Genomic DNA, 26,597 nt, shown 5'->3' with positions numbered 1-26,597 from the left:
CCTCCTGACTTAACGGACCTACGAAGGAATATCTGAAGGTGTACTGCTCAATGCTAGAAGTCTTAACAAGAACCTCCTCTCCCTAGAGAGTGTAGATATCTGTATAGTAATGGAGACACAGTTTAAAGTCATGGAGAGTACCCCAGCAATATAAGGTTATAATTCTTGTCACACCTTTATTCCAGCTACTGCATAAAATGGAACTAAAGATGGAGGATCCTCAGTCTACATTAAAACCAGCCACACATAAAGACTAGTCAAAGTGTATGACTCACTGGAACTCATACATGAGCAACTCACCATAAACAGGGTCTCTTACCATATGCTTGCAACCTGTAGGTCCCCCTCCATGTCCCAGGAAATCTATACTATCCATCACAAAGTACTATAGTCCCTCACCATTCAACACAGTACAATATTCATGAGGGATATCAGCTACTCCACTATATACTGGGACACCTGCACCAATTCTAATGCACAAGCCCAATGATTCCTAAGCTTTGTTAATATCAACATTCTGGAGCAGGCAGTCCATTCTCCTACCAGGGGTATACACATCCTTGACCTTGTACTCACAAAAATGGGGGTCTGATGTTCCTCACCCAATGCAGTGTCAGATCTGACCATAAGGCTATACTACTTGAAAAAAAACATATACCTTTAGGAACTATTCCAAAGCTAACCTCTCTATACTAAGCAACACCATGACTAAATTCCAAGCTCCCCAAACCCAATGAAGACCATAGTATATGCTGAGCTACTTACAAAATCTCTGTACTGCCATATTAATAGCTGTCTAGAGTGAGATGTGCCCACTTGTATAAAGAAAAAGACAAACTCAAAAAACAAGCCACCCCGGTGGAATCACAACATCAATTGTTTATACAACAAAAGAACAAATATCTTGGTTAAACGTAGGAAGAACAAAGCCATACATACTAAAAGCTCTCTGACCAATCTAAACAGGCAGCCAAGAGGATTAATTAATACTTCAAAAGCTAAATCTTAAGAAAAAAATAGCTTTTCAGGCAAAACACAGCCACAAACCTTTCTACAGCTATGTCCATAACCCCATGGGAAATACAAAGCAATGCACAGAGCTTACTGTAAATGACATCACTCAGACTGAACAGGAAGTCATTGCCAATCTTTTGGCTGACAGATTCAGCTCAAATTTCTACCCCAACTCACCCCCCCCAGATATTCCAAAGGAAATACTGTATTTCACAATCCCCCAAACCATTACCAGGGAAGAGGTCATCAATGCACTTTCCAAGGCCAAAAACACTGCATTGATGGGCTCTGATAGCATCCTGGGATGTTTACTAAATAACATAAAATATCTGTGGTTCACTTGAGTCACTTTTCAACTGCAGGCTGCATTCTGGTTTTGTGTCCAAGCAGTGGAAGATGGCTACAGTCATTCCTCTGCAGAAAGAAGGTCCAACCACTAATCCATGTAACTACAGGCCCATAAGTCTAAGAGACTCATATATATAAGGCCATGGAAAGAACTAACACGGACATGATAAATGAGCACACAGGTAACCTGCAAATGCTGGCTTTATCTCAGTTCAGCTATGTTAAAGGAAGATCATGCCTATTAATTCTGGTGGACTTTTTTGAGAGGTCATCAAAGCACTGGATGAAGGTAAGACTGTGTACACATCTTACCTTGACCTGGCCAAGGCTTTCGATACAGTATCCCACGCAGGCATTATATACAAGTTCATTAGGTATAAATCTATCACCTACTAGACAGCCAACTGGTTCACTGATAGAACCCAGGAGGTCTAAATAGATGAGACCACCACCACCCAGTGGCCAGTCACTAGAACAGTACCCTAGGCCTCTGTACTGGTCTCACTTCTTTTTGGCATCTATTTCTCTGAAATGGAAGCAAATGCTGAAGGTTTATGGCTGACTACGTTTGCAGATGATTGCAAGATGGGGGTTGGCATCAACTCCCCTGCAGACAATAGCATTCTTCAAGAAGGTCGTTCTCTAACTAAATAGTGCCAATGCCAGTCTTAAACTCAATGCTAAGAAATGCATAAATTGTGCCTCTTGTGAAGTCAACCACCCCAGCTACAAGTTACAAGATAATATGCCCCTATCAGTCGATGCAATGGTCAGGGATCTGGGTATGCATGTAGACAGTAGACTTAACTTTGACTGCTACTTGGCCACAGTTTTGAGGAAATCCTTTTATGTTGTGCAACTTATAAGTAGGGGGATGGCATCTAGGTTCAAAGAGTTCATTATCCCACTGTACTCTGCCTTATCAGACCAACCATAGAGTACAATGCTCTCTTCATTATGTGCCTGACCAGGCATATGCAGCAACTACAGCAACCTCAGAGGTTCCTTAAAAAAAGAATACAAGGCGTAGCAAATTTGCCTTATGCAGAGCACCTTAAAGTTCTTTCCTTCTACTCAGTCTCCTAATAGACTGCTGAGGGGTGATCTATACCTGGTTTATAAAGCATCCACAAATCTCACACTTATGAATCTCCTGCATATTCACAAGTCAAAGAGTACTAAAAATATAAGGCCTAAGGACCTGAATTTTGTTTGTAACTTAAACAGAACATGCTGGAGAGACAGATATATGTCCCAAAGACTGCCCTTCCTATGGAACAGGCTTCCCATCCGTGTGAAGCTGAGTTCATCTATTGCCCACTTGAAGTGCAACCTAGACCGATGGGGAAAAGAAAATTTACACCAGGCCTGGCACCTATGTCCATTATGGGCACAGGCAGCTTAAAAGTGCTTAGTTCTTAATGTCCTATCTGGATACAGGAAATTATTATTCTTTCAGGAAAACTTAGCTAGGCTTAGAAACCAGGGAATCTTTCTCATGTGCAACCTAGCAAGAGGAATCTGAGAACCATAGATACCATGAACCTTAGGATCCTGTGATAATCTGCAGCTGAAGACTGAGACTGATTTGAGAAGTTAATCTACCTTCTGTGGAATCAAAAATGCCTTTTGCTGCAGGGCTGCTATAAGATCCTAAAAGGAATTATTATTTATTTATTTTTTATTTATTTTATTTGCCATTGTTGACCTGGAAAAGTCAGACTTGGCAAAATGAATTTTCATCAAAGACCCGGGGAGAAAAGCTCCACATTTTAGTTATATGCAATCCACATTTATAATTGCAATGTAAAATATCTGTACATGAGTTTATATACGAGTTTAAAATATTCCTTAAATGAGCATAGTATTTAAACATGCGCACACAAAAAAGAGAGAAACTGACATATTGGGTAATTACTGAACACAAAAATAAATTACACATAACATAATGGCTGCAGGGAAACATTCTAACTGGGGTGTTTTTGAGGTTAGTAAATTTACAGACAGAAAAGTAGTAATGTAATGTAAATATTGATGAAAAGAAAGATATGAAAAAAAAATTATGGAAGTGAGCAGGAGAATAAATGGACAGAGGAGGAAATGTAGCTAGTGTTGGGGAGTAAGAGAAAGAGGAAGAGTAAAAATTTAGGAAATCAGTGCAGTATAAGGAGGAGTAATAAGGTACAAATGTTTGGGAAGCAAAGTGGCTGTAAGAGTTGGAGAAAAGTAATCTGAATTAAGCTAGCCAGGTGAGCAGGAAGAACAGTGACATTTTTTTGGCATAGGTGCCGTTTAAGCAAAGTTTTGAAACTATTTACATTTGCTGTGTTCACTATGAGGGGATTTCATTCTAGAGTTTGACACAACAACAGGAGTAAAGAGATCTTCAGCACTATTGAATGTCTTACTGATACATAGTATATTGCTAGAGTGAAGGTCTATTGTGGGTGAATAGTTGTTGTTGTTGTTGTGTCTTTCGGCTTTTCCCGGTTAGGGGTCACCACAGCAGAACTCTGGTCTGCTAATGATTGACAGTAGATTTTTACATGCCGAGTTGCCAGCCTTGATGTACAACCTTCAACGAAGGTATGCCCATTCACGCATGTCTCCAGACAGAAGACGCTCTAGCTGACAATTGAACAGGACAACGTCTTACTGTAAGGTGACAGTGCTACCGCAGCACCACCACAGCAGTATTGTGGGTGAATAGTACAGTGCAGTATTTTTTAATGCTGGGCATTTGTCTGGAGTACAACAGGATGTGGACAATGATTAGTTGTGAGTATGTCAACTGGTTTGGGAGTTCAAGCCAGTTTAATTGTTTTAATGTAAGTATGTTTTATAATGTTGGTTGGTTGCAAATGTAGCTATTTTGTAGTCGAAGGAGGTTAGTTTAGTTCGATATGTAGTGTGAAACCAGCAGAGGGAGGGGTAAGTGAGACCTAGAGATGCAAGTTCAGAAAGCAGCTTTTTTTTGGGGGGGGGGGGGGTGGCACTGTGTCAAATGCTTTGGAAAGGTTGAGGTAAAGTGAAGAAATAAGGATGCACTCATTTCTGTATTGGTTTACTTTGTTGGTGAAGTTGAGGAGGGCAGTAGTACTACTATGGTTGGGCCTGAAACTGTGCTGGGTGCTGGAGAGGAGGTTGTGTTTAGTTATATTTCATAAGCTGACAGTGAGTACATTTCAAGGATTTTTGACTGGAGCAATAGGATAGCAACGGGTCTACAGTTTATCTCTGCTGAAGTACCCTCATTGTGAAGGACTATAACAATGAATTTTTACCAGATGGGTGGGGCATGGTTTTCAGTTATTGACCAGTTGATTAGAATAGAGACAGGGAAGGCTAGTGCTTGTGCAGCTTTTTGAGAAACTCAACGGGAAGGTTATCGGCAGCTGAGGTTGTTGCTTTTAATTTGGCAAGTAATTTTTTTATGGTTGATGTTGGGACAAGCTGAAAACTAAAATACACTGCATTGCTTTTGAGAAAAGCAATGAAGCTGGAGAGAAAAGAAGTGAAGCAGTCATTAGTGATAGAACTGACTGGATACAATGAATATTGAACTGAGAGGCAATGGACTCTGTTGTTTGAAGCAGAAGGGCAGAGTGTAGTGGTGTGGTCAGGGTTTGTTTGTGTCTTTCGGCTTTTCCCGGTTAGGGGTCGCCACAGCGGAACTCCGGTCTGCTAATGATTGGCAGTAGATTTTTACATGCTGGCTTGCCAGGCCTAAAGCACAACCTTCAATGAAGGAATGCCCATTCACGCATGTCGCCACACAGAAGACGCTCTAACTGAGATTCGAATGGGCAATGTCTAACTGTGAGGCGACAATGCTACCGCAGCACCACCACTATTTACAGAGGACCAAAAAAGCTGTCTTGATGCTTTTACTGGAGATTACTGCAGTATGATTTCTTGTCAGGAAGAAATGGAAACAGATGATCTGCTGTGACGACCCTTAATGGGAGCAGCCGAAAGAAGAGGTTACTGTAGTATGATTTCTTGTCAGATTTAACAATGATCTTGGTACAGTTTTTCAGATATCTAAAATGTTGGTAGGTACATTGTGTTTTATTCTTATACAATTCTTTCCATGCTTTATCTCTCTTTGCAGCATGAGATGTTTGGTCTTTCTTGTCAGCCATGGTGATATGTTAGTTTTTACCCTTCTTGTCCTAACTGGTAATAAATCATTTAGCATTTTTAGGAAGATGTAACTAAAGTGAGTAACTGCTTCATCATGGGGTATTACTCAATATATTCCTTATGTAGTGGAACAGGGCTGTACCAAATGTGTCTTTGTCAAATTTGATTAAATTGCAAACGTGTTTATAAATTATTTGTTTGAGTGAACCATGTTGTTGATTTTCTGTGTTGAGGTCCAGGAAGATTTCTGAACTTTTATCTCATACCCCAGATTAGTCAAAAGAGAAGAGAAGAAACCCATGATGCTTGACATCTGGAAAAACACTCTGAAAAGATGAGTAAATCATCTAAATAAAGAAATAGGCCAATGCCATTCAGTCTACAATGATCTATGACTGGAGATGAACACATTGTAATCAACTTTAGAGCTGAAGATAACCCAAAGGGTTACGCAAATAACTGGTGATGTGATGAAGACAGAGAAAACCTGAGAAACTTCTTGAAGCCTTTGTCTACTGGAATGTGATGATATGTATTTCTTATTTATAGTGTTTCCATAAAGCTTCCCTGGGAATGAGAGGTAACAGATTCTGCAGGGTCAACATCTTGAATTTTGGAGCTTTCACAGACATTTTTAGAAAAGAAAGATCAAGAACTGGTTGCCAAGAAGACTCTTTCTTTGGTAACAGAACCATTCTGGAATCAAAGCCTTTCCCCATTGATTTATTGGTACCGTTTCAATTACTCTTAGGGTGAGTAGATGCTGAAGAACCTGAGGAAAAAAACTCAGCTTGGTTCAGAGGGTCGGGAGGAACTGTCCTGAAAAGAAGTACTTGCATCATGTGCCAGCTGTATCCCACCTGAACCACCTTTAACACACAACAGTCTGTAACAATCTGTTGCTAAAGAAGAATATACAGAGTCACTTACTGGGAAAGATTTTGTGAGATAAGTGCCGGAGGGGGGGGATGCTGGTACAGTCATTCTGAAGTAGTAGACTGTCCCTTTTTGAGAAAGGATCCTTGAGTCATGTCATTTCCCTCTTGCCCTCTCTTTTTGTTTCCATGTTTGGCTTGAGAATTCAGAGATTTATTTTTTTCATGTGAAAGAGGATCTGGGAGATTTGTAATGATGTTCTGAAAATTTTTGGAAACTCCTTGAATGAATTTACTCCTCTCATCAAATTTTTTGAGGATCTGAATAGCAGATGGACCTAATAAAACTTCATTATCTAAAGCTGAATTTAAAATGTAAAACTTTACCTCATCAGAAAACTTTTGATTATGTACCAGACATAACTCTTTGAAACTGTAGCAGTAGCAGTGGTTCTAGACACAGTGTTTTCACAATCATACACACTCTTTAAAGCATGTTTAGATACTTCAGAACTGTTAGAAACAATCAAATACAGATAGGTACTTTCTTCAGGGGGTGTGTGGTAGCTAATTCTCTGAAAATGTTTGAACAAAAAAGTACAACCTTCCTCATATGCGTCTGATAGCTATGAACTCTACACACCAAAGTTGAAGAAGAAAATGTTCTCTTACCAAATATGTCCAGTATCTTTCCTTCCTTGTCCACAAGAGAAGAATGAAGGATATCAACAGTATGTTCCCAACTGGCAAAACAAATATGATAGCAGTGTCTAGATTTAATGTAGGAAATAAAATATTTTTAGGTTGAAAAACTTTATAAAGCCTATCTGCCTTTTTTGGAAAATGAAGATTGAGAATCAGTTTTGCTACAAGTGGCACTAAATGTATCCTCCAAGGCTGTCACTAATTGAGAAATGGAAGTAGAATAAGATACCTCTAATTGTAATTAATCATAGGGTCTATATTATATATTCGAATGTCCAAAATGTTGAATACCATATGGTCGACATTTGGTAGTTCGAATATATAATTAAAAAAACACACCTTAACAGTGCGAGCAGGGGCCCCCCAGCACCCCCCACACCACCCCCCACTTAAATATACCAACTCTGAGACCGCACTTCAGTGCAGAAAAGGCAAACTCTCCCATTCTGCACCATATGCTGCCGTTAAAAGTCAATCTTCGAACACTTGAAATGTCGATCATGTGGTCTCGACCTTATGACGTTCAACATTTCCGGCCTTCGAAGATTTATCATAGACGCAAATCATAATGTCTCCTAATTTCAGGAGGAACATCCATTTGATACCATAAAAACACCTAGTTCTTTCTGACTATAGCCTAAGAAAAGCAATATTCCTCCAAAGGAGGTTTTGAGGACTAGGTTTCCTCTGAATCAGAGATCTGAGCTTGTAAACCTGCAGGAGAAGAAGCCCTGTCCCAATCTATGTCAGAATCTTTGGACATGTCTTCCTTAGCTATGTTTCTGTTGACCACTTTTACAGGTAAGGTATTTTGATTACCAGGATTAATAGCCTGTAACAACGTCTTAGCTACGTTAAGAAAATCAACTTTTCTAATAGTGTGTTGATTATGCATACAAAACCTGTAGTGAGATATGAAGAAAAAAAAAAACATTTCATACAGAATTGCTCCGCATACATTAGGGAGATAAACTGTCATGAAATTATTTATTTGTATTATTATGTCATACTATAATACAACCATCTAAAGTACAGAAGGGCAACACACTAAGTAGAAGAAAGTTTCAAAAAGCCTGAAGAAAGTGTGAGTGTTAACAATCATTAAGATTATAGGAAAAGCTCGCTCTAAATATTTTTTCTTCTTCATTCTTCACCTACTGTAGCAGTTCCGATAAACCGAGCCACATATTTCAGTGCAACTTTTACAAGTTTTGATCTAACATTTAACAGAGGTTTAAGGTTGTGAGCTGTTAATTATCTGCTTCCACTTCTTATTCTTTCAGCCTCCTCTAAACATTATGAACCTGAAGAGTCAAAGCTATCATATTTCTTCAGTTAATCTCTGGTCTCCTGAACTAAATGACTCGCAGTTAGGCAATGCCACTCATCGCAGATTTGCTACGAAATTGATCTGTAGGGGACTGAGCTTCAAAAATTGTCATACCAGGCTATAGGTTTTTTATACTCTGATTGTGTATTATACATGCAACAATGCTACTTGTATAGCACAAGCAAAAACAAACTAAAAATCTACGAAACAGGTAGAGGGAAGCAAGGCAGCAAACACCAACAGATGAAAGTTAATCTTCTTTAATACAGATAAAATGTGAAGCGCTTTTCGTTTGAGACTGTGCTCAAACTTCTTCAGACAAACTGATTACACAAATCACAAGTATATATACCAATTAGGTGAGCTACTCACACAAGCACTACATCAATTAAGCAATTAAAAACTGCACCAAGGTAATAAAGCATTTAAAGGCATATAAAACAAAACTGCCTAAATGCTCTTAATACATATTTGTACTTAAAACCACCTCAACTGTTGCAAAATAAAATAAAATAAAAATTGGACAGGGATACTAAAGCTTATAATGGTGGGGTAGCATATCCCGCACCACCAGCAGCACAAGTTTGGCATGGCTTTAAGTCAACGCATCCACCTACAGTTAACAGTTCTCCAGAGTTGGACCCGAATGTTACCCACTCGGACTCTCAACCATTACAGAACACACTTGCTTCTAACAGTAGCTCGGCTTCTCGTTCGGTCACTCAACCTGAATTGAGACGAAGTGAGAGACTACAAAATAACTATAAGTTGGGACAGTTTAAGGATAATGCATATAACCCTAATTTTTTAGGGGCAAGACCAAAACAAACATCCTTTCAACAGAAGTCAAAGCAGAAATCAAGGTTTCACAGGACATGAGTTTTGATTCTTCTAGTTCTGTATCAGGGCAGGATTTTCATGCCATGGACTTTTTAAATAGTACTGTTGATGTTTCTGCTTTCCTTGACAGTTCCCATTTTTTGACAGCCTTGCCGGCTCCTTTTGTTGATGGTTTTCAAGTATGTTATGACACACCAGTCCAGTTTTTTAACCTGATTGCTGATAACCATGTGAATGATGATCAGTCTACTGTTTATAACAGTTCAGGTCCTGAGATTCTTCTTAATGAGGATGGTGATTTTAAGGTTTATAATTATTCTCTGGTAAACATCACCAGTGATATAGTCGAGCTTTTTTCTAAGGGTTACACCTATGTTCCACCACAGAGACTGGAAGTTGTAAGGTCTATTATCGACCTCTATTATCGACCTCAAATTGTTTACCAGAAAACTTAATTTCAACCTTATGATGGGTTGGAATAGTTTGGGCACTAGTGACACATTTAGAATATCTAGTGTTTTTAATCCCCCCCTCCATCCTACCCTTCAGATGTTTGAAGTTATATGTGAGCTGGATATTCGTCATAGATTCCAGTCTGAACATTATTATAAGTATGGTTGTGCAGATTCATTAAATGAGAAGGATTGTATTGATTTTATTAAGGTACATGACCTTCGAGTTTGTAAACCGGATAAAGGTGGGGGTATGGTTGTATTTGATAGGAGTGATTACACTAACAGAATGTTAAAACTTTTGAATAGCCCTTCATATTTAGTTAGTTCATGCTCTGAAGTGAATACAGCATATTTACATATAAAGAATACATTGGAAGAAATGTTTATTGACAGGAGAATTGACCAGAAAATGTTTAACTACATGCTGACCACTTATCCTAGATTTCCAAGTTTTTTGGTATTCCTAAAATCCATAAAGACGTTTTGGAACCTCCCATGCGTCCTTTAGTTGACAGCAGAGGTTCACCTACGTATGCATGTGCTAAAGTTATAGATGTAATCTTGCAAAGATTTTTAATTAATGATGTACATATTTGTAAAGACTCATGGTCGTTTTTAGAGAGAATCAATGAGTTACCATTTGACATCCAACATAATTTTTTAACTATAGATGTCAAAGATTTGTACACTTGTATCCCACATTAAATAGTTAATGACTGGATCATGTTGGATTTAAGAGCAAAAGGGTGTACCAGAATACAACTCGACCTAGTTGAAGAACTTTTGGATATTGTTCTTAACAATAACCTTTTCATATTTAATAATGAATTTTATCTGCAAAAGGTTGGGGTAGCAATGGGCTCCCCCTGTGGTGCTAGTATAGCCAATCTGGTAATGGCTCATTGGGAACACTCTTTTGTTTTATCTAATTCCGATTACAAAGATGTGTTCATTTTCTATACACATTACCTTGATGACATTTTTATTTTACTTAAAGGTGACAGAGCCATTAGTGACACGGTAGTCGACTATTTCAACAGCACCACAGACTTCCTAAAGTTTACATCTTCTTTTAGTATGGATTCTATAGCGTACCTTGACATTTTATTAACTAAAAATTCTTCACTTCAGAGGCATACAGCTAAGATACATAGAAAAAGTACATATTCTAATGCGTTTTTGCATTATTCTAGCTGTCATCCTCAGCACCAGAAGCGAGCTGCAGTTAAGGGCCAGTTAGTCAGGGCAGCCTGCATGTCAACTCTTGATGCCGACTTCATTGAAGAATGTCGTTTATTAAAAAATATGTTCATCCACCGAGGCTATCCTGAGAATCTGATTAATGAACTTATAGAAGAAGTGGGGTCCAAACGGAATAGGCAGTTATTTAAACCTTTATTAAATATTAATTCTATGAACGTAGAAGTGGTACAGCATAGTAGTGCAGTTAATGTTTCAATAGATGACATTAATACACCATGTGAACCTACTGGTCATGTTCCATCATTTATCACTACTTTTAGTATTAATAGTAAGTCTTGTTATGAAATTTTATGTAAAAATTGGGCTATCTTTAAAAGTGATTTCAGTATTTTCAATAAAGTTGGTGACAGACCAGTGGTCACGTATAGAAGGGCAAAAAATTTAAAGTCCCTTCTCGAGCAACGCCAACGCACATACCCAAAAACATCAGGTATGTTCAAGTGTCAGTCTTGTAACTACTGCCAATATGTTAGTGAATCTAATATATTCATTATTCACAACCATCAGTACTTTTTGAAATGTCGAGTGAATTGCAATCCTAAAATGATAGTTTATCTAGCACAATGCCAGAATTGTTTATCGTTCTACATAGGGAAAATGGAGAGACGTCTCCGTGGCCGTTTGTATGAACATATTTATGCAATTCAGAAGAATAAACTCGACAATGCTCTGGCTAAGCATGTCAGTCTCAACCCGGACCACAAATTTAAATTTATGACAATAGATCAGATTCACAAAGATCCTAGGGGAGGCTGTACTCCATTAAAACTGGAAGAATTAGAACTTATGTGGCAAGTTAGATTAAATGCGTATAATACCCCTGGACTTAATGAATGCTGTTCTATTGGCAGTGTTTTAAAACGTAAAAGTTTATCAAGATAAGATGCATATATATACATATATACTTTTCATATTTTTTATATTATATATTTTTTTATTTTTTGTAGTAAACATTAGTTTATATATATATATATATATATATATATATATATATATATATATATATATATATCCTCAGTAGGTTATTTAATCAACATATTGGACGGTTATATTTTTATTTTATTTTATTTTGCAACAGTTGAAGGTGGTTTTAAGTACAAATATGTATTAAGAGCATTTAGGCAGTTTTGTTTTATATGCCTTTAAATGCTTTATTACCTCGGTGCAGTTTTTAATTGCTTAATTGATGTAGTGCTTGTGTGAGCAGCTCACCTAATTGGTATATATACTTGTGATTTGTGTAATCAGTTTGTCTGAAGAAGTTTGAGCACAGTCTCAAACAAAAAGCGCTTCACATTTTATCTGTATTAAAGAAGATTAACTTTCATCTGTTGGTGTTTGCTGCCTTGCTTCCCTCTAACAATGCTACTTGTAGTATGTGTTGCAAGCACTGCCACTTGCTGTGTACCTCTTTGTCCTGACACTCAAACCTCAGTATTATATGTTTTATGCCAAAACTTTAAATCATTCTCTACCATGGTTGATGTGTTGCCACATTGTTTTAAGCAACTCTGGCTTGTAAAAGATGCATTTCTCTGAACACCAGCTGCATTGTATTTCAGCATCATAAAAACAATTTCAGAGTATGTGGCACAGTAAATACATTAATGTATATGTTTAAGTCTGTAAACAATTGTTCAGATATACTTAAAAACTTGCATTGCACTTGCAGGAAAAAATGTTTACAAATACCAGTCCAAAACCAAATTAATTTCATGTTTCAGGGGGTTACTTGGACATCTTATTGTGACATACTGCATGGTATGGCGATTCCTCTTATGAGAAAGCACACTGATTTACGACTATTATAAAAACTGAATTCTCTTTTCAGTAGATGAGGTTCTGGAACATATCTGGAAATGTAAGTGTAATTTATGGTCCTTACAATGATTCTTTTATCACTGCTGGTGATTTTGCGTTTAATCAAAATTAGAACAGAATCTGAGTGAAGCAGTTTTACAAGTAGTAAACATTATGTTAATGTTATGACTGCAACTTTCTATAAGTGTCACTGTGTTCAAATAAGATTATGACCCTTCTGATTTTAGATGATTTAGTTAAATTTGTTTCAAGGTTCTGATATGAAAAGGAAAATAAACCAAAGTAAAAAAACTCCATAACCAGGAAGACTAAGACTAGTATGAATCAACACTGTAGTAAATTTGGATAAGCTATGGATTAAAATTATACATCAAGAATTGTTTTGTCAGTATGTGTTTCTTGTAAGGCTCAGAACTGGGAGCAGTGCAACAGTTTTAGCAACCACCCATGCCCACCTCTGATTTCTATGTGTAAGATGCATACCACTGTATCTGATGTACCTTGTACTTACAACATCCTTTAAACATTATGTGACTGAAGAATCAAAGGATATAATGTTTTTTTCAGTGACTTTTATGAATTCTACTACCATATACACAGTTGGCTAGTGTAAAAATGAAGTAGGGATAAATATTCCTACAAAGCTGGTGCTATGTTCACAGAGTACAGTTGGTACCCATGCTCAGGTGTCACAGTTGTACTCAGCAATGTTTTCAATGCACTGTATCTGCAAGCACTAAATCTCATGGTCATAGCTGCCCTTACCATATGCTGGAATGAGTCAGAATGTTGAAATGCTTTATCAGTGATAATGTGACAATGTCAAGGAATGTTGCTACTCCTCCAGAGATGTTTTATTTTGATTCCCTTCCTAAAAGGTTCTAAAAGCAGTCAAGGTCACAAACTATTCTCTTTGTAATTCTCTCAAGTGAACTTTCAATAATTTGTTGTTGTTACAAACAATATTTGTACTCCCTAAATCTGTTCATCTGACCACCAATGTAAGCTGTTATGCCAGACAGGCCATTCTTACATAATAATGTACATTATGCATGCCAGGGGGACCTTTTTTTAAAAATGTAGTAGTGTGTTTTCTGCTAGCAGCTGTTATTGTACAGGATGGCAGCTGATACTGCATACTTAATCTGTCAGCAGTCAACACACTGAAAAAATATGTAAAGAAACAAAATGGCCTAAAAGGCACTTGCAAAAGTATTTATGTTTTTGACAGAGTGTGTGTAGAAAATACTTTGCTGTGATACTATTCATCTGTAGCTATTAATTGGAATTTCATAGAAATTTCCAGAAGATCTAGGTTAACATCTACTTGCAGATCTGCTCTTGTAACAGCTGCTGTAGTCAGTTTACAAAGTTGTAGCCCCTCCTCCCAAGAACTACCATGGTGGTACATAGAGAATAAAGACATCAGTTGTTAGAATTAAATTATCTATTAGTCCTTTTACCCCATCCCTGACCCCTTTCTTGTAGAAAATTTAAGATAATCATTGAACTTTTGTATTTGCAACACATAAGCATGATATTCTTTTACACCCACAAGTTGCAACTAACAGCCCCTGTGAACAGGATAATACATGTAAAAGCTGCATGAATTATTATATTAATGATGAGGGTACTGTATTATTTAGCTGAATTCAAGTTTAAATTAAACTGTTTTAAGAAGAGAAACCCACACACACACACACACACACATATATATATATATATATATATATAAGTTTATATATATATATATATATATATATATATATATATTTCTTTTTGTATATATATATTTTTATATATATTTATATATATATATATATATATATATATATATATTTTTTTTTTTAATTTTCTGACTCCTGTTTACGTTTGATGGACATTCTTTCTACCCAGTAATACTACTATTAATAGTCTGATGAAAGAAGAAGAATTTATGTAAGTATGAAAGATGAGCTCCTTATATCTGAATATACACAGTTCAGAAAATTGAAAATCCTTTTGGGCATTAAGTAATTTAAGATGGTGTTACACTATGTAATCACGGCTGTGAAAAATTAATATGTGAATAATGAGCTTTGTCAGATTATAAAGATGTAAGTCACATTAGAAGTTTTAAGAAATACATTATTACATCTGGTAATAATATATTGTAATTGTTGACAATAAAATAATGAAAAAAACGAGTATTATATCTGGCAGTAAAATGGTGCATCATATTCTGAAATAGTCAAATACACAGTGTTGTTTGGTTTGCTAACAGCACTGCTACTACCTTTGTGGTGAAACTCAGACAACCAGGCAGTGACATTTAGGTATTATTTAAAATTTACAACAAAAATGTACGACCAACAGTTATGCACATTTATACCACCACTAAAAGTATGACTTCATCAAGCTTGTCTGTTTCCACTATTTTGTGGGTATTTTAAACAAATACATTTCTCAAAAGAGCGATTTGAAGTTCATTCCCTCATTTTATGAACTTGCTTTATTCAGAGGTGAAGAAAGGAGTCTATCCCTGCAAACAGCAGTTTGAAACGTGGAACTTCAATGCCATGCTAAATTTTTCTGGCAGTTAACACAGAGAACTAAAGCTCTGAAATGAAAATCAGCAAATAGCTGTGTTTAGCATACAGAGGCATAGGATTTGATTCCTTCCACCTTCATTTACAGCTGTGTGACTGATCAAGTCACATAACTAGACAGGGTTCATGGGTCACACCCAGGAAAGGGACAGTTGTGTCCAATGGGTTTTACTCATCACCAAATAGGTAAAATGCAAAATAATAATCCTAAGTAGGAGTCTGCTCTACTACTGAGTCAATGCACACTCAACATGAAACTGTTACCTTAGATTTGATTGTGCAATGTCACTGAATTAGCATAGAAAGCAGGATTTCTTAGATGATCACTTGAAAACCAGTCCCTACACTGATAAACATGACCAAGTTAGGGACATTTGTTGAAATATACAGAAGCAGCTAATGAAATTGTATCAAAATAAAATGCAGTCTAACAGTTGTCAAAATTACTGGGTGAGCTTTAAGAAGCAGAAATGTTTCTGCGGGTGGAAAAGGATGACAGTACCGCATACTTAAGAGACCCGTATAGGTAGAGAGGCTGCCTAATTTTCAATGGGTTGAAGTAGGGTAGGCTTTGGAACAAAAAAATTGTTTTTCCTTCTCATAAGGTTGTACCACAGCATATGGAGAAAAAGACTGCATGTTTTTTCTGCATATTTGAATCTGTTATATGGGAGACCACCAGTGATGTTATAGTAGTGTCTCACAGACAGGCAGTGGGTATCAAGACTTTCAGGTATATTATTGGTAAAAAAAAAAAAAAAAAAAAAAAAAGAAAGCTGACTCAAAGACCAAGGGCAGTGTAGTATCCAGGGTTCTCATTATTTAATCCAAGCTGCTGAATTAGATATTAAGAGTTTTGTACAGTACATGCAATTAACACTTAATTTGGACAGACTTTTGTTATGCATCTAGGCACACTGCTTTAGCACCTGCTACTCTATCCCAAGAGTTTGCATTTCTTATTGTAACTGTCAAATCATGTAATATGTATTGAATTTTTATTTCATGCTATAACATGTTTATTTTAGTAATGAAGTCTACAAGATTTAAATAATTCATGGTGTTGAGATCTGCAATATTTTAATAATTTCAGCACCAGCATTAAGCCACCTGGGGAAGAAGAAATAAAAGAAAAACAGGTATTTCAAGTATATGAATATATCTGATGTGGAAGTTCAGTTCTTGGGGAATAATACAACTGAAACAGTTTTATGCAAATTAGATGAAAAATGAACTCAGAAAATGGGTTGTACATTTTTGCATTTGTGAAAAAGAAACTTCTTAACTCCTGAAAAAAAAAACAGTAAAAGGCATGCATGCAGTTAGTAAGATTATTATAAAAATCATGTAATCTTAAATTAATGAGATAGCTCAGAGATAGAGTAACATATCAGAAAGCTTGCTGAACCAGTGATTATGTTGTTAAGTTTGCCAACTACTTTAGTTGTGAAGAGACATTATAAAGCTGTGAAACAGTATAGTTTAAAAAGAAAATTACAATCAGAAAATAACCTGGCATTAGAAAATGCTTCAGTCATTGCTTTGAGCAATCAGAAAATAACTTGACATTATTGCTTTGACAGTAAAAGCAAGAAACAATGTCTCCAATATTTTATAGGTTAGTCTGTAGTGTAATGCAACTGAGTTCAACAACAAGAAACACAGAATGATCCCAAAAGTGTGGGCTGTAGCAAAGCTAAAACATGGTCGCTATCTTAATAAATAACATGAAGTTTAATAAAGTAAATCAAACAATAAAATGATGTGCTTTGCAGAAATGGGCACACAGGAAGAACTTGTGAAAATAATTTAAAAAGTGCCATCACCAAGCTTGTGGACAAAGAAATTCAAAGAAAATGAGATGTCCTTCATGTTCACTGTTGCAGTCATGACTATAGGGTTCTTCCTGCCAGCAGCAGCCCCGGATCAGCCAGAATCCCAAAGTCTGGATCGGGCGTCAGCTGAGGTAACTTTTATCCTGACGTCAATGCGCCGGAAGGTACAAAGACCTCAGCTGATGCCATTTCCCCAGTTTTTCTTGCCCCAGATGTCAGGTGCCCAGAAAGAAAGGGCTAAACAAGAAACCATGCCCAAAATCTCATCAGCCAAAATACCTCATAACAGACAATACTCAAAGAAAAAACAAAAGAGGGGATAGGAGGGAGGGTAACCCAGACTGCAACAGTGAACACACTCGAACATCTACATTTATGGTAAGAGTACACAGCTGTACTATGTCCTTCATGGTTCACTGTTGCAGTCATGACTGTAGGGTTGAGTCCCGAAGCTAAGAAAGGGTGGCTGGAGGAGAAACAAAACCTTGCAAAACCGCAGAAGCAAAACCCGCCCTGGACTTAGAATAGAGAGGGAGGTTGTAATGCTTAGAAAAAGTATGAACAGAACTCTAAGTAGCAGCTTCCAAAATATCCTTGGTAGGAACCCCACAAAGAAAAGCTGCTGAAGAAGCAGTAGCCCAGGTAGAATGAGTCCTAACATTAACAGGAACTGGATTGCCATGATAAAGAACCATGGCCTCAAGCTAAATGCCAAAAAGTGTATAGTCATCCCGTTTGGCAAAAACAAAGTGCCCACAAATTACCACATAGGTGGTAATCCATTAAGTACAGAAGAAGTAATGAGGGACCTGGGGACCCAAGTTGATAGCAATCTCTCATTTGACAATCACGTGGCCAAAGTGGTTAGAAAAACATTTTATATAGCCCACCTAATCATGAAGGGATTCACATCTAGATCAGGGGAGGTCATCGTGCCTCTTTACTCATCCCTCATCAGGCCCATAATTGAGTACAATGCCCCTTTTGGGATGTACCTTACCAGACACCTGCAGCAACTGGAAAGACCCCAAAAGTACCTCACCAAGAGGATCAAAGGGCTCAAACAGATGCCATATGCTGCCTGGTTAAAGAAACTCCAGCTCTACTCAGTGGCATGCCGCCTGCTTAGAGGCGATCTGTGCCTGACGTATAAAGCCATGTCCAACCCGGAATTAATGGACATGCTGCACCTCAGAAAATCCAAATCCCATTGAGCTACGCACTCAAGAGACTTGAACCTCAGCACTAAAATAAATAGGACATGCTGGAGGGACAGATTCATAACCCAGAGGCTCCCTTCACTCTGGAATAAAATCCCAGTCCAGGTTAGGCAGAGTTCCTCATTGACTTTCTTCAAGAGGAATCTTGATGAGTGGATGGGAGATCATAGGTTTACCCTGGGTATCACTTCTGTGTCACTGTTAGATAGAGGCACAGTATACTAACCTCGAAAAAGGGCATAGCAAAATTAATTTAAAATGGGTGGCGAAAGCCAAACACACTCTGGCTAGGCTTATAAATGCCCTAGGGCAGATAGCCTAGTATGAACCTATGAACCTATGAAGAACTTGATGCAATGGGCAATCCACTTGGAAATAGTTTGCTTAGTGATTGCTTTCCCCTGAACAGCAGGAGCATAAGCGACAAACAACTGATCAGATTTCCGGAATATCTTGGTCCTGTCCAGGTATAGACGAAGCTGTCTATGCACGTCTAGAGAGTGCAAAAGACTTTCTTCCTCACTTTGAGGATTAGGATAAAAGGTAGGCAAATGAATAGACTGATTCAAGGCCACTGCCAAAACCACCGTGGGCATAAATGTGGGATTAGTCCGTAGAGATACCCTGTCCTGATGAAAAATAAGGAAGGGTTCCACAGCCATGGGCGTGAACACACTCGAACATCTACATTTATGGTAAGAGTACACAACTGTACTTTTTAACTGCTCACTTATTTCTTGCTAAGGAGTAAACTACATTGTCTAAAGTAAACATTTTCATTTTATAATGTATTGGCTAGATTTAACTACTGATTACATATGATAATAAATAAGAACAACATCTGTGTGGGATTATGAATTTGATCCTGAAGCAAGCACTCTTTTCTAAGACCACATGGAACTTAATAGTTTGGTGTGTAGTCTCAAAGACTGCCTCTGCAGAACTTCCTAAGGCATGGGATTTTTACTTGGACTATTTTCAGTCATCTGCTAGCATGTCTGATGTGGGTGGAAAATTACTGTAGTAACAGATGTTTGATTGCTAATAAGCATTTCTTGCTCTGTTCAATTTGTAAATAATAGAGATGGCATTTTTTGGAAATAAGAACATTTAAACCTCTAATTTATCTATTAATAGAGTCAGCATTTCAGATGTTTGCTGCCTCATGTCAATCAAATGTTCAATGCACGGATAGAAAGGTTATCTGGCAGGTTAATTTTGTTTGCTCATATTTACAATGGTGGCTAAAGAATGCATTGGACTCCCAAGCTCGCAATAATACACTGAATTACAAGAAGCCTCTTTTTGCTGCTCTGTTTAGTGCACATTTTACATAATTGATAATTTCATATCATAAATTACAGCAACAGATTATTTTGTTAAATTGTAATAGTATATTCCCTCTCTGTGAGGTAAGCAAAAAGTAGCATTGTCACATCCCAGCAAGCGGTTCTCTGCTATGGTCCCTTCTGTGCAAAGTCCGCATAGTTTTCTCTGAGTACTCAAATTTCCTGCAGCAAACCCATCAAACATGTAAGCAGACAGGCCAGACTAAGTATGAACATCATCTTCTTTCGGCTGTTCCCGTTAGGGGTCTGTTTCCATTTCTTCCTGTCCTCTGCATCTTGCTCTGTCACACCAACCACATGCATGTCCTCTCTCACCACATCCATAAACCTTATCTTAGGCCTTCCTCTTTTCCTGTTACCTGGTAGCTTCATTCTTAGCATCTCTTTCCCAATATACTCAGCATCTCTCCTCGACACATGTCCAAACCAACGTAATCTTGCCTCTCTGGCTTTGTCTCCAAACCTTCCAACCTGAGCTGACCCTCTAATATACTTATTCCTAATCCTGTCCACCCTGGTCACACCCACTGCAAATCTTAACATCTTTAACTCTGCCACATCCAGCTCAAACTCCTTCCTTTCTGTCAATGCCACTGTCTCCAACCCATATAACATAGCTGGTCTCACTACCCTCTTGTAGACCTTCCCTATCACTCTTACTGGTACTCGTCTGTCAATAATCACACCTGACACTCTTCTCCACCCACTCCATCCTGCCTGTACTCTCTTCTTCACCTCTCTTCCACACTCACCATTCCACTGAACTATTGATCCCAAGTATTTAAACTTATCCACCTTTGCCACCTCTACTCCTTGCATCCTCACCATTCCTCTATTCTCCCTCTCATTCACACACATATATTCTGTCTTAGTCCTGCTGACCTTCATTCCTCTTCTCTCTAGAACATATCTCCATCTCTCCAGGGTCTCCTCCACCTGTCCCCTACTCTCACTACAGATCACAATGTCATCTACAAACATCATAGTCCACGGGGACTCCTGTCTGATCTCGTCTGTCAACCTGTCCATCACCATTGCAAGTAAGAAAAGGCTCAGAGCTGATCCTTGATGTAATCCCACTTCCACTTTAAATGCATCTGTCACTCCCACCACAGAATTCACCGCTGTCACACTACCCTCATACATATCCTGTACCATTCTTACATATTTCTCTGACACACCTGACTTCCTCATACAATACCACAACTCCTCTCTAGGCACCCTGTCATATGCTTTCTCTAAGCCTACAAAAACACAATGCAACTCCTTCTGACCTTCTCTGTACTTCTCCATCAACACTCTCAGAGCAAACATTGCATCTGTGGTGCTCTTTCCTGGTATGAAACCATACTGCTAATCACTAATCATCATGTCCCTTCTTAACCTAGCTTCCACTACTCTTTCCCATAACTTCATGCTGTGACTGATCAATTTAATCCTTCTGTAGTTACTACAGCTCTGCACATCACCCTTATTCTTAAAAATCGGTACCAAAACCCTTTTTCTCCATTCCTCAAGCATCCTTTCACTTTCCAAAATTTCATTAAACAATCTGGTTAAAAACTCCACTGCCATTTCACCTAAACACCTCCATGCTTCCACAGGTATGTCATCTGGACCAACAGCCTTTCCATTCTTCATCCTCTTCATAGCTGTCCTTACTTCCTCCTTGCTAATCCATTGCACTTCATGATTCACTATCCCTACATCATCCAACCTTCTCTCCCTCTCATTCTCTTAATTCATCAACCCCTCAAAGTACTCTTCCCATCTGCTCAACACACTCTCCTCACTTGTAAGTATGTTTCCCTCATTATCCTTTAACACCTTTACCTGTTGTACATCTTTCCTAGCTTGGTCCCTCTGTCTAGCCAATTGGTACAGGTCCTTTTCTCACTAAGTATGAATAGTAAATAAAAATAGAACATGCCCATCGCAACTGAAGTATAAACGTTTAACATAATATGTTAGTGCTTTCATCCTCACAGATGCTTTTTCAGACAAACAATATAAATATAAAATCAACTTAAATAGTAATCTCATAACTACAATTAATAATGCAGACCACGCTGTATTATAACAGGTTTTAAAGAAACAGACTAATTCAAGCCTTGTGTAACCAAAGCTTGTAGCCTAAGAATCCCTTCCAATTCATCTTTTTCAGTTACACTCAAAAGATCACCACCACTTGGAGACACAGTAATCACTTGTAAAACAAGAACTCTAAAACTGAATTATCACCATCATATTTCTTATGCATGGCTAAAGCAATTGTTAATTCACATTTCTTAATATCATATACTGAGGTCTTTGAGACTTCAGAGTCTGATGAATTCTAAGAATAAAGTGTGAAAGCTCTTTGTAAGCACTAATGGTTGTGATTTTGAGCTCAAGTTTTAAACCTATGTCCATTCCCTATTTGCCTAGTAAAGTCTGTGGATGGGAAAAGCTGTTCATGGAGTCACTATAGATTTAGATGAGACTTGACAGCATTAGATAGATGTAACCATGACACATGCATCCTCTGACATTTAGAAGGTATGTTTACTGTCCTTTGGAAGTGAAACGCCCTACGCAGCAGTAACAGAAGAGACAATCATATCTGAATAAATTCACAAATGAGTATTACAAAACAGCTCAAACAGCTACTGAAACATCATGGAAAAAGCTAAGAAATATCTAATAGCTAAATGTGTTTAGATTGCATCACAGCTTATTCATGTGTGCCCACCCCCTCCCCACACACACATGCAACATAATATAATCTGCCCAAATGCATATTTTCTAGTAATATTTAGTCTGAGTTACATCTACATTTTACATTTCCCATTAACCTACTAACAAAGGAAGACTGCAGTATCCCTGTGAATTAGGGAAGATTTGTTGAAACATGGTTCACTTATCACATTTCAAAGAGCACATTAGATAAACTATTGTGAATATCACATTTCATCAAATAGTCTACATAAATTAAAATTCCCTTCTACATACCAACAAACTGCTAATTAGTATTTCTGAAGAAAAATAATACGAGAGTTCTAGTTACACACAAAGCCTTGTTAAACTAATTTTCAGATATCTTTCATACTAACAGACACATTGCTGAATCAGGTCTCAGAGACCCTTGTCACTAGTTTCTCATTATGAACCCAAATGGGGAGAGAGCAGCAACGTCAAATCAGTTTGTCAGGAATATAATTTGTTTTGCTACTAATGAATGAGAAACTGACTCGGACTGGTAATACATTAAAATATGCCTAAAATGATTTCTTTGATAAATCTGTCCAAAAGGTGTACGAAGTTTATCAGGAACTCCTCTGGCTTTTTATATTTGTGTAATCACATAATATACATGTATGCATAGACAAAACTTAGATACAGTTAAAGATTCTCACATTCTCCAAGCCAGAGGAATACAAGAAGGTTCGGCAACCTGATTTTAAATTATAATTTAAAGTGGAAAATGAGGCAATTTAAATTTGGTCTCCAGCTTTGCATCCTGGCAAAATGACTGTTACTGTTTCTGTCCTATCTCCCATGCATGGATATGGAGATTTTTTTAACCAAAATGTTCTCATCATTTCAAAATGGAATACATGCACATTCGTCCCTGTTATAGAAGTTTGCCAAGACCATTGATAAATAAGCACACACTTTTTAGCATTACCAAATGCGAGACAAGCAGATATTCTTTAGTAGCATTTCTCTGCAGTGTAGTATTATTGTGATATAATTACTTTCCTGTTACATGTAGCATTTATCATCATCATAGATTTGTTTTCTTTGTTCAGTGATTTACTTCCTGTGAACACCTTGATGTAGTTCTGAGTCCGACAGTCTAATTTAAAAATAATCAGTTTCAGGGAAGATATGGATGGAAATACAACTCATTAAGTCAAAGAGTAATTGCTAACAAATGTGAAAAACTAAGTACATTCTCAGGTCATGAGTAAGGCAAATCTTGTGTACAGAATGCCTTAAGAACTTCAGGCTGACTTTTAAAGCACATTATTTCTGACAGTGAAAATAAATATTTATGCACAAAATTCTGACAGATGACACAGTGACAGCTGAATTCATAGGGATTAAAGAATGCTGATCAATTCAAGAATGAAACACAGACTTGTAATGTGATAAGGTGTTATATTTTCAAGTAGAAGCAGTGTGCAACGACTAAATACCTTGTCAACAGAGATTAGGTAAATTAAAAAGTCTACAAGTAGAATAAGGGCAGTGAAACTAATGCATTTTGATACCCATATTACTGTTTAAAAAAGTGGTCCATTAATAGGTGTTACAACTATTGAAACCATTTCTATTAAATGTTATCAATTATTTATAAAAAAAAGTAGTGATCACATGAAACTTCAGTACTCAAGCAAATTATTCTTCCACAGCAAGACTCTTGCAGAAATGAGGTAGCATACCACTTGTTGACAATCATCTGTGACAAAAGTTTTCAGAAGTTCTGAACATACTGTATTTTACCCAGTTTGTTTTTTACAAATTACATTTGAGCAATACATTTATTATAGCATACACTAATCTTTGATGTGCCCTTCATACAGATTAATAAGTGACAGTTATTATACCCCCCCCCCCCCACATACACACACACGTTGGAGCTATAATGAGGAGAAACACCAGTCTAATGGTATTACAATCATTGTTATGTTGGCTGCTGTGAAGCTTAACAACCAGGTGTTGATCCACACTCATGACAGAAAAAAGATACATTCTTAACAAGGGCATCACCTTCATATTGATTCTGACATTGGGGGTGTTGTCAATGCATTCCATTTTGTACTCTCAAACTCTTACTGCTATGTCTCAACCCACACAGCATTTAAAAATGGGTACATAAGCTGTTGCCCCTTCCCTCACCACTTAATCTGTGTGTAACATTTTGAGCTGCTCAGTCAAAAACTGTTAATAAGTATTGTTTTTAAAATCACAATCCTCTCTGTAAGTAAGCTGTAAACATATTGACAGGTATTCATTTAGATTGTTACAGACATAATATGGCATGATAAGACTCTAATGTTTCTTCTGGTGATCAGAAAAAAATGTACTCTGTAGACAACAAAGAGTATGCACTTGGCTGAGACATAACTGGTTATTTTAGTATGGTTTATTTTATTAATAAAACTGGCTGAGACATAACTGGTTATTTCAGTATGGTTTATTTTATTAATAAAAATACCAGTTAACTTATGGCCGTTTCTAGAATTAAAAGGAAATGAATGTCCAATAAATGTGACTATCGTTTTCATGTTTGCTATTGGAACATATTTGTCTTTAACTGCAGCGCACGGAAGAGTTGAGAGTAGCTTCCTTAACTCTTAGTAGCTCTAGTAAGGTGCTGTTTTGAGTGGCACTGTGATCTGTAAGCAGAAAGCTAAAATTAGCGGAACCAGACAGCTGCTTCTACAGTCTGTGGTCTTAGTTAATGGTGCATTCCACTTTTTAAAGAAAATCCTCATTACAGACAATGAAGGACAACTGGCTTAAATCTGTCTCTGCAAATTATTCTCAGGTGACATAAGGTCCTGGTTTTAAGGATGGTGTTATTTTTATGGTATGATACTATTAAGTTTAGGACCTTTTTGGAAATCCTAGACAGCAAAGGCGAAACAGATTCATCTAAAAGACTGCTGCACTCTGTGCTATTGCTCGAAATAAATAAATAAGCGAACAAACAAATGAATAAATAAACGCCTACCATCTGTTTGGTTATTTTCCGTTTTGGTTTACATGATCCAGTTCATCCCGAATAGATAACTGGTTACAGTAAAATCTAGTGCATGCATACCCATACACTGCCTTTTCAGTTCCATTTGATTTCCTAAATACAATTCATATTTGAAATTGCTATTATTTTATATATATTATTATTATTATATTTAGGCAATTTCAAATAGGTTGAATGAATTAAATTAAACTCAGACCCGCTTATTACGGAAGACTTGTAAAGTTTTTGTTTTTCTGATAACTGATAATGTGTGGTACGAACGAAAATAAGTTTTAGTTAACGAATTTGGTACCTCACAAATACACTTTAAATAAGCTTTGACACATTCGTCAAAGTTCACGTAACATGTGTAGAAAAAGTCAGAGAAACACACGCTAAAATGTGTAAATCAATGGTATGCATTGTTAGCTAATAATGTAACGCGAACGTACTGTAATGTACTACACATTATTTTCATATATTTTTTTCTGAATACTGTTACAATACCCGGGGCATCTCTCAGTTTACTCACGGGATGCATACTTGGTGCGTCTGAATAGTCACGTATTACCGTAAGACATTGCAGTGCTAAATAAAAGTCACTTACCCCTTTGCTGAGCCTGACAGGGCCGGCATAGCAACAAAACCTCAATTATAATTAAGGAAAGTATCGCAATTTGTTTCGGCTTCATGGTTCGTCTATGAAACTTTTTCTTCTTCTTTTTCTTCAGTACATTGCTCTGTAAGAGAAGCTCTCCGCCCACCTGGTCCCCTAAAAACACTACTAATGAAGTTCTCACTAGGACAGTTGGCCGTTACTAACTTGGACGGAATACGCACCCAACTTCCCAGCCCACCGCGAGCGCCAAAACAAACGCCACTGGTTGACAACTTTTTTTTTTATTCACAAAATCAGAGGAGGCTGCAACGTACGCTTATCACTCCTCCTCCTTTTGTCACCCGAAATAATGCTGTACTAAGTTTTACACACTTTAACAAACTTTAGGAGTGGTACTTGACAGACGTAAAAGGTTCCCGAAAGTCCGTTTAATTCAAGAAATGTAAGCGGAAAAAGCC

The 26,597-nt window shown here is 37.3% G+C and overlaps 1 protein-coding gene across 13 annotated transcripts in view; it reads right to left on the bottom strand.

Annotated features, from left to right (window-relative positions):
* LAMA2 (laminin subunit alpha 2) overlaps window positions 1–26,382 on the bottom strand; it is a 4,753,606-nt gene extending 4,727,224 nt beyond the window's left edge. For 8 of the 13 annotated variants that reach the window (XM_044064325.1, XM_044064371.1, XM_044064344.1 and 5 more), the window contains exon 1: window positions 26,128–26,382. In XM_044064325.1, coding sequence (XP_043920260.1) covers window positions 26,128–26,212 — 85 coding nt within the window. In that variant the 5' untranslated portion in view covers window positions 26,213–26,382. The remainder of the gene's footprint in view (window positions 1–26,127) is intronic. The other 5 variants (XM_044064392.1, XM_044064399.1, XM_044064406.1 and 2 more) reach the window with 1 other exon arrangement.
* Window positions 26,383–26,597: the final 215 nt, after the last annotated feature.

This window comes from Protopterus annectens, chromosome 1.part0 (assembly GCF_019279795.1).
Source record: "Protopterus annectens isolate FY-2018-M chromosome 1.part0, PAN1.0, whole genome shotgun sequence".
Lineage (NCBI taxonomy): Eukaryota > Metazoa > Chordata > Ceratodontiformes > Protopteridae > Protopterus > Protopterus annectens.
This window is presented reverse-complemented; position numbering and strand designations above follow the sequence as displayed.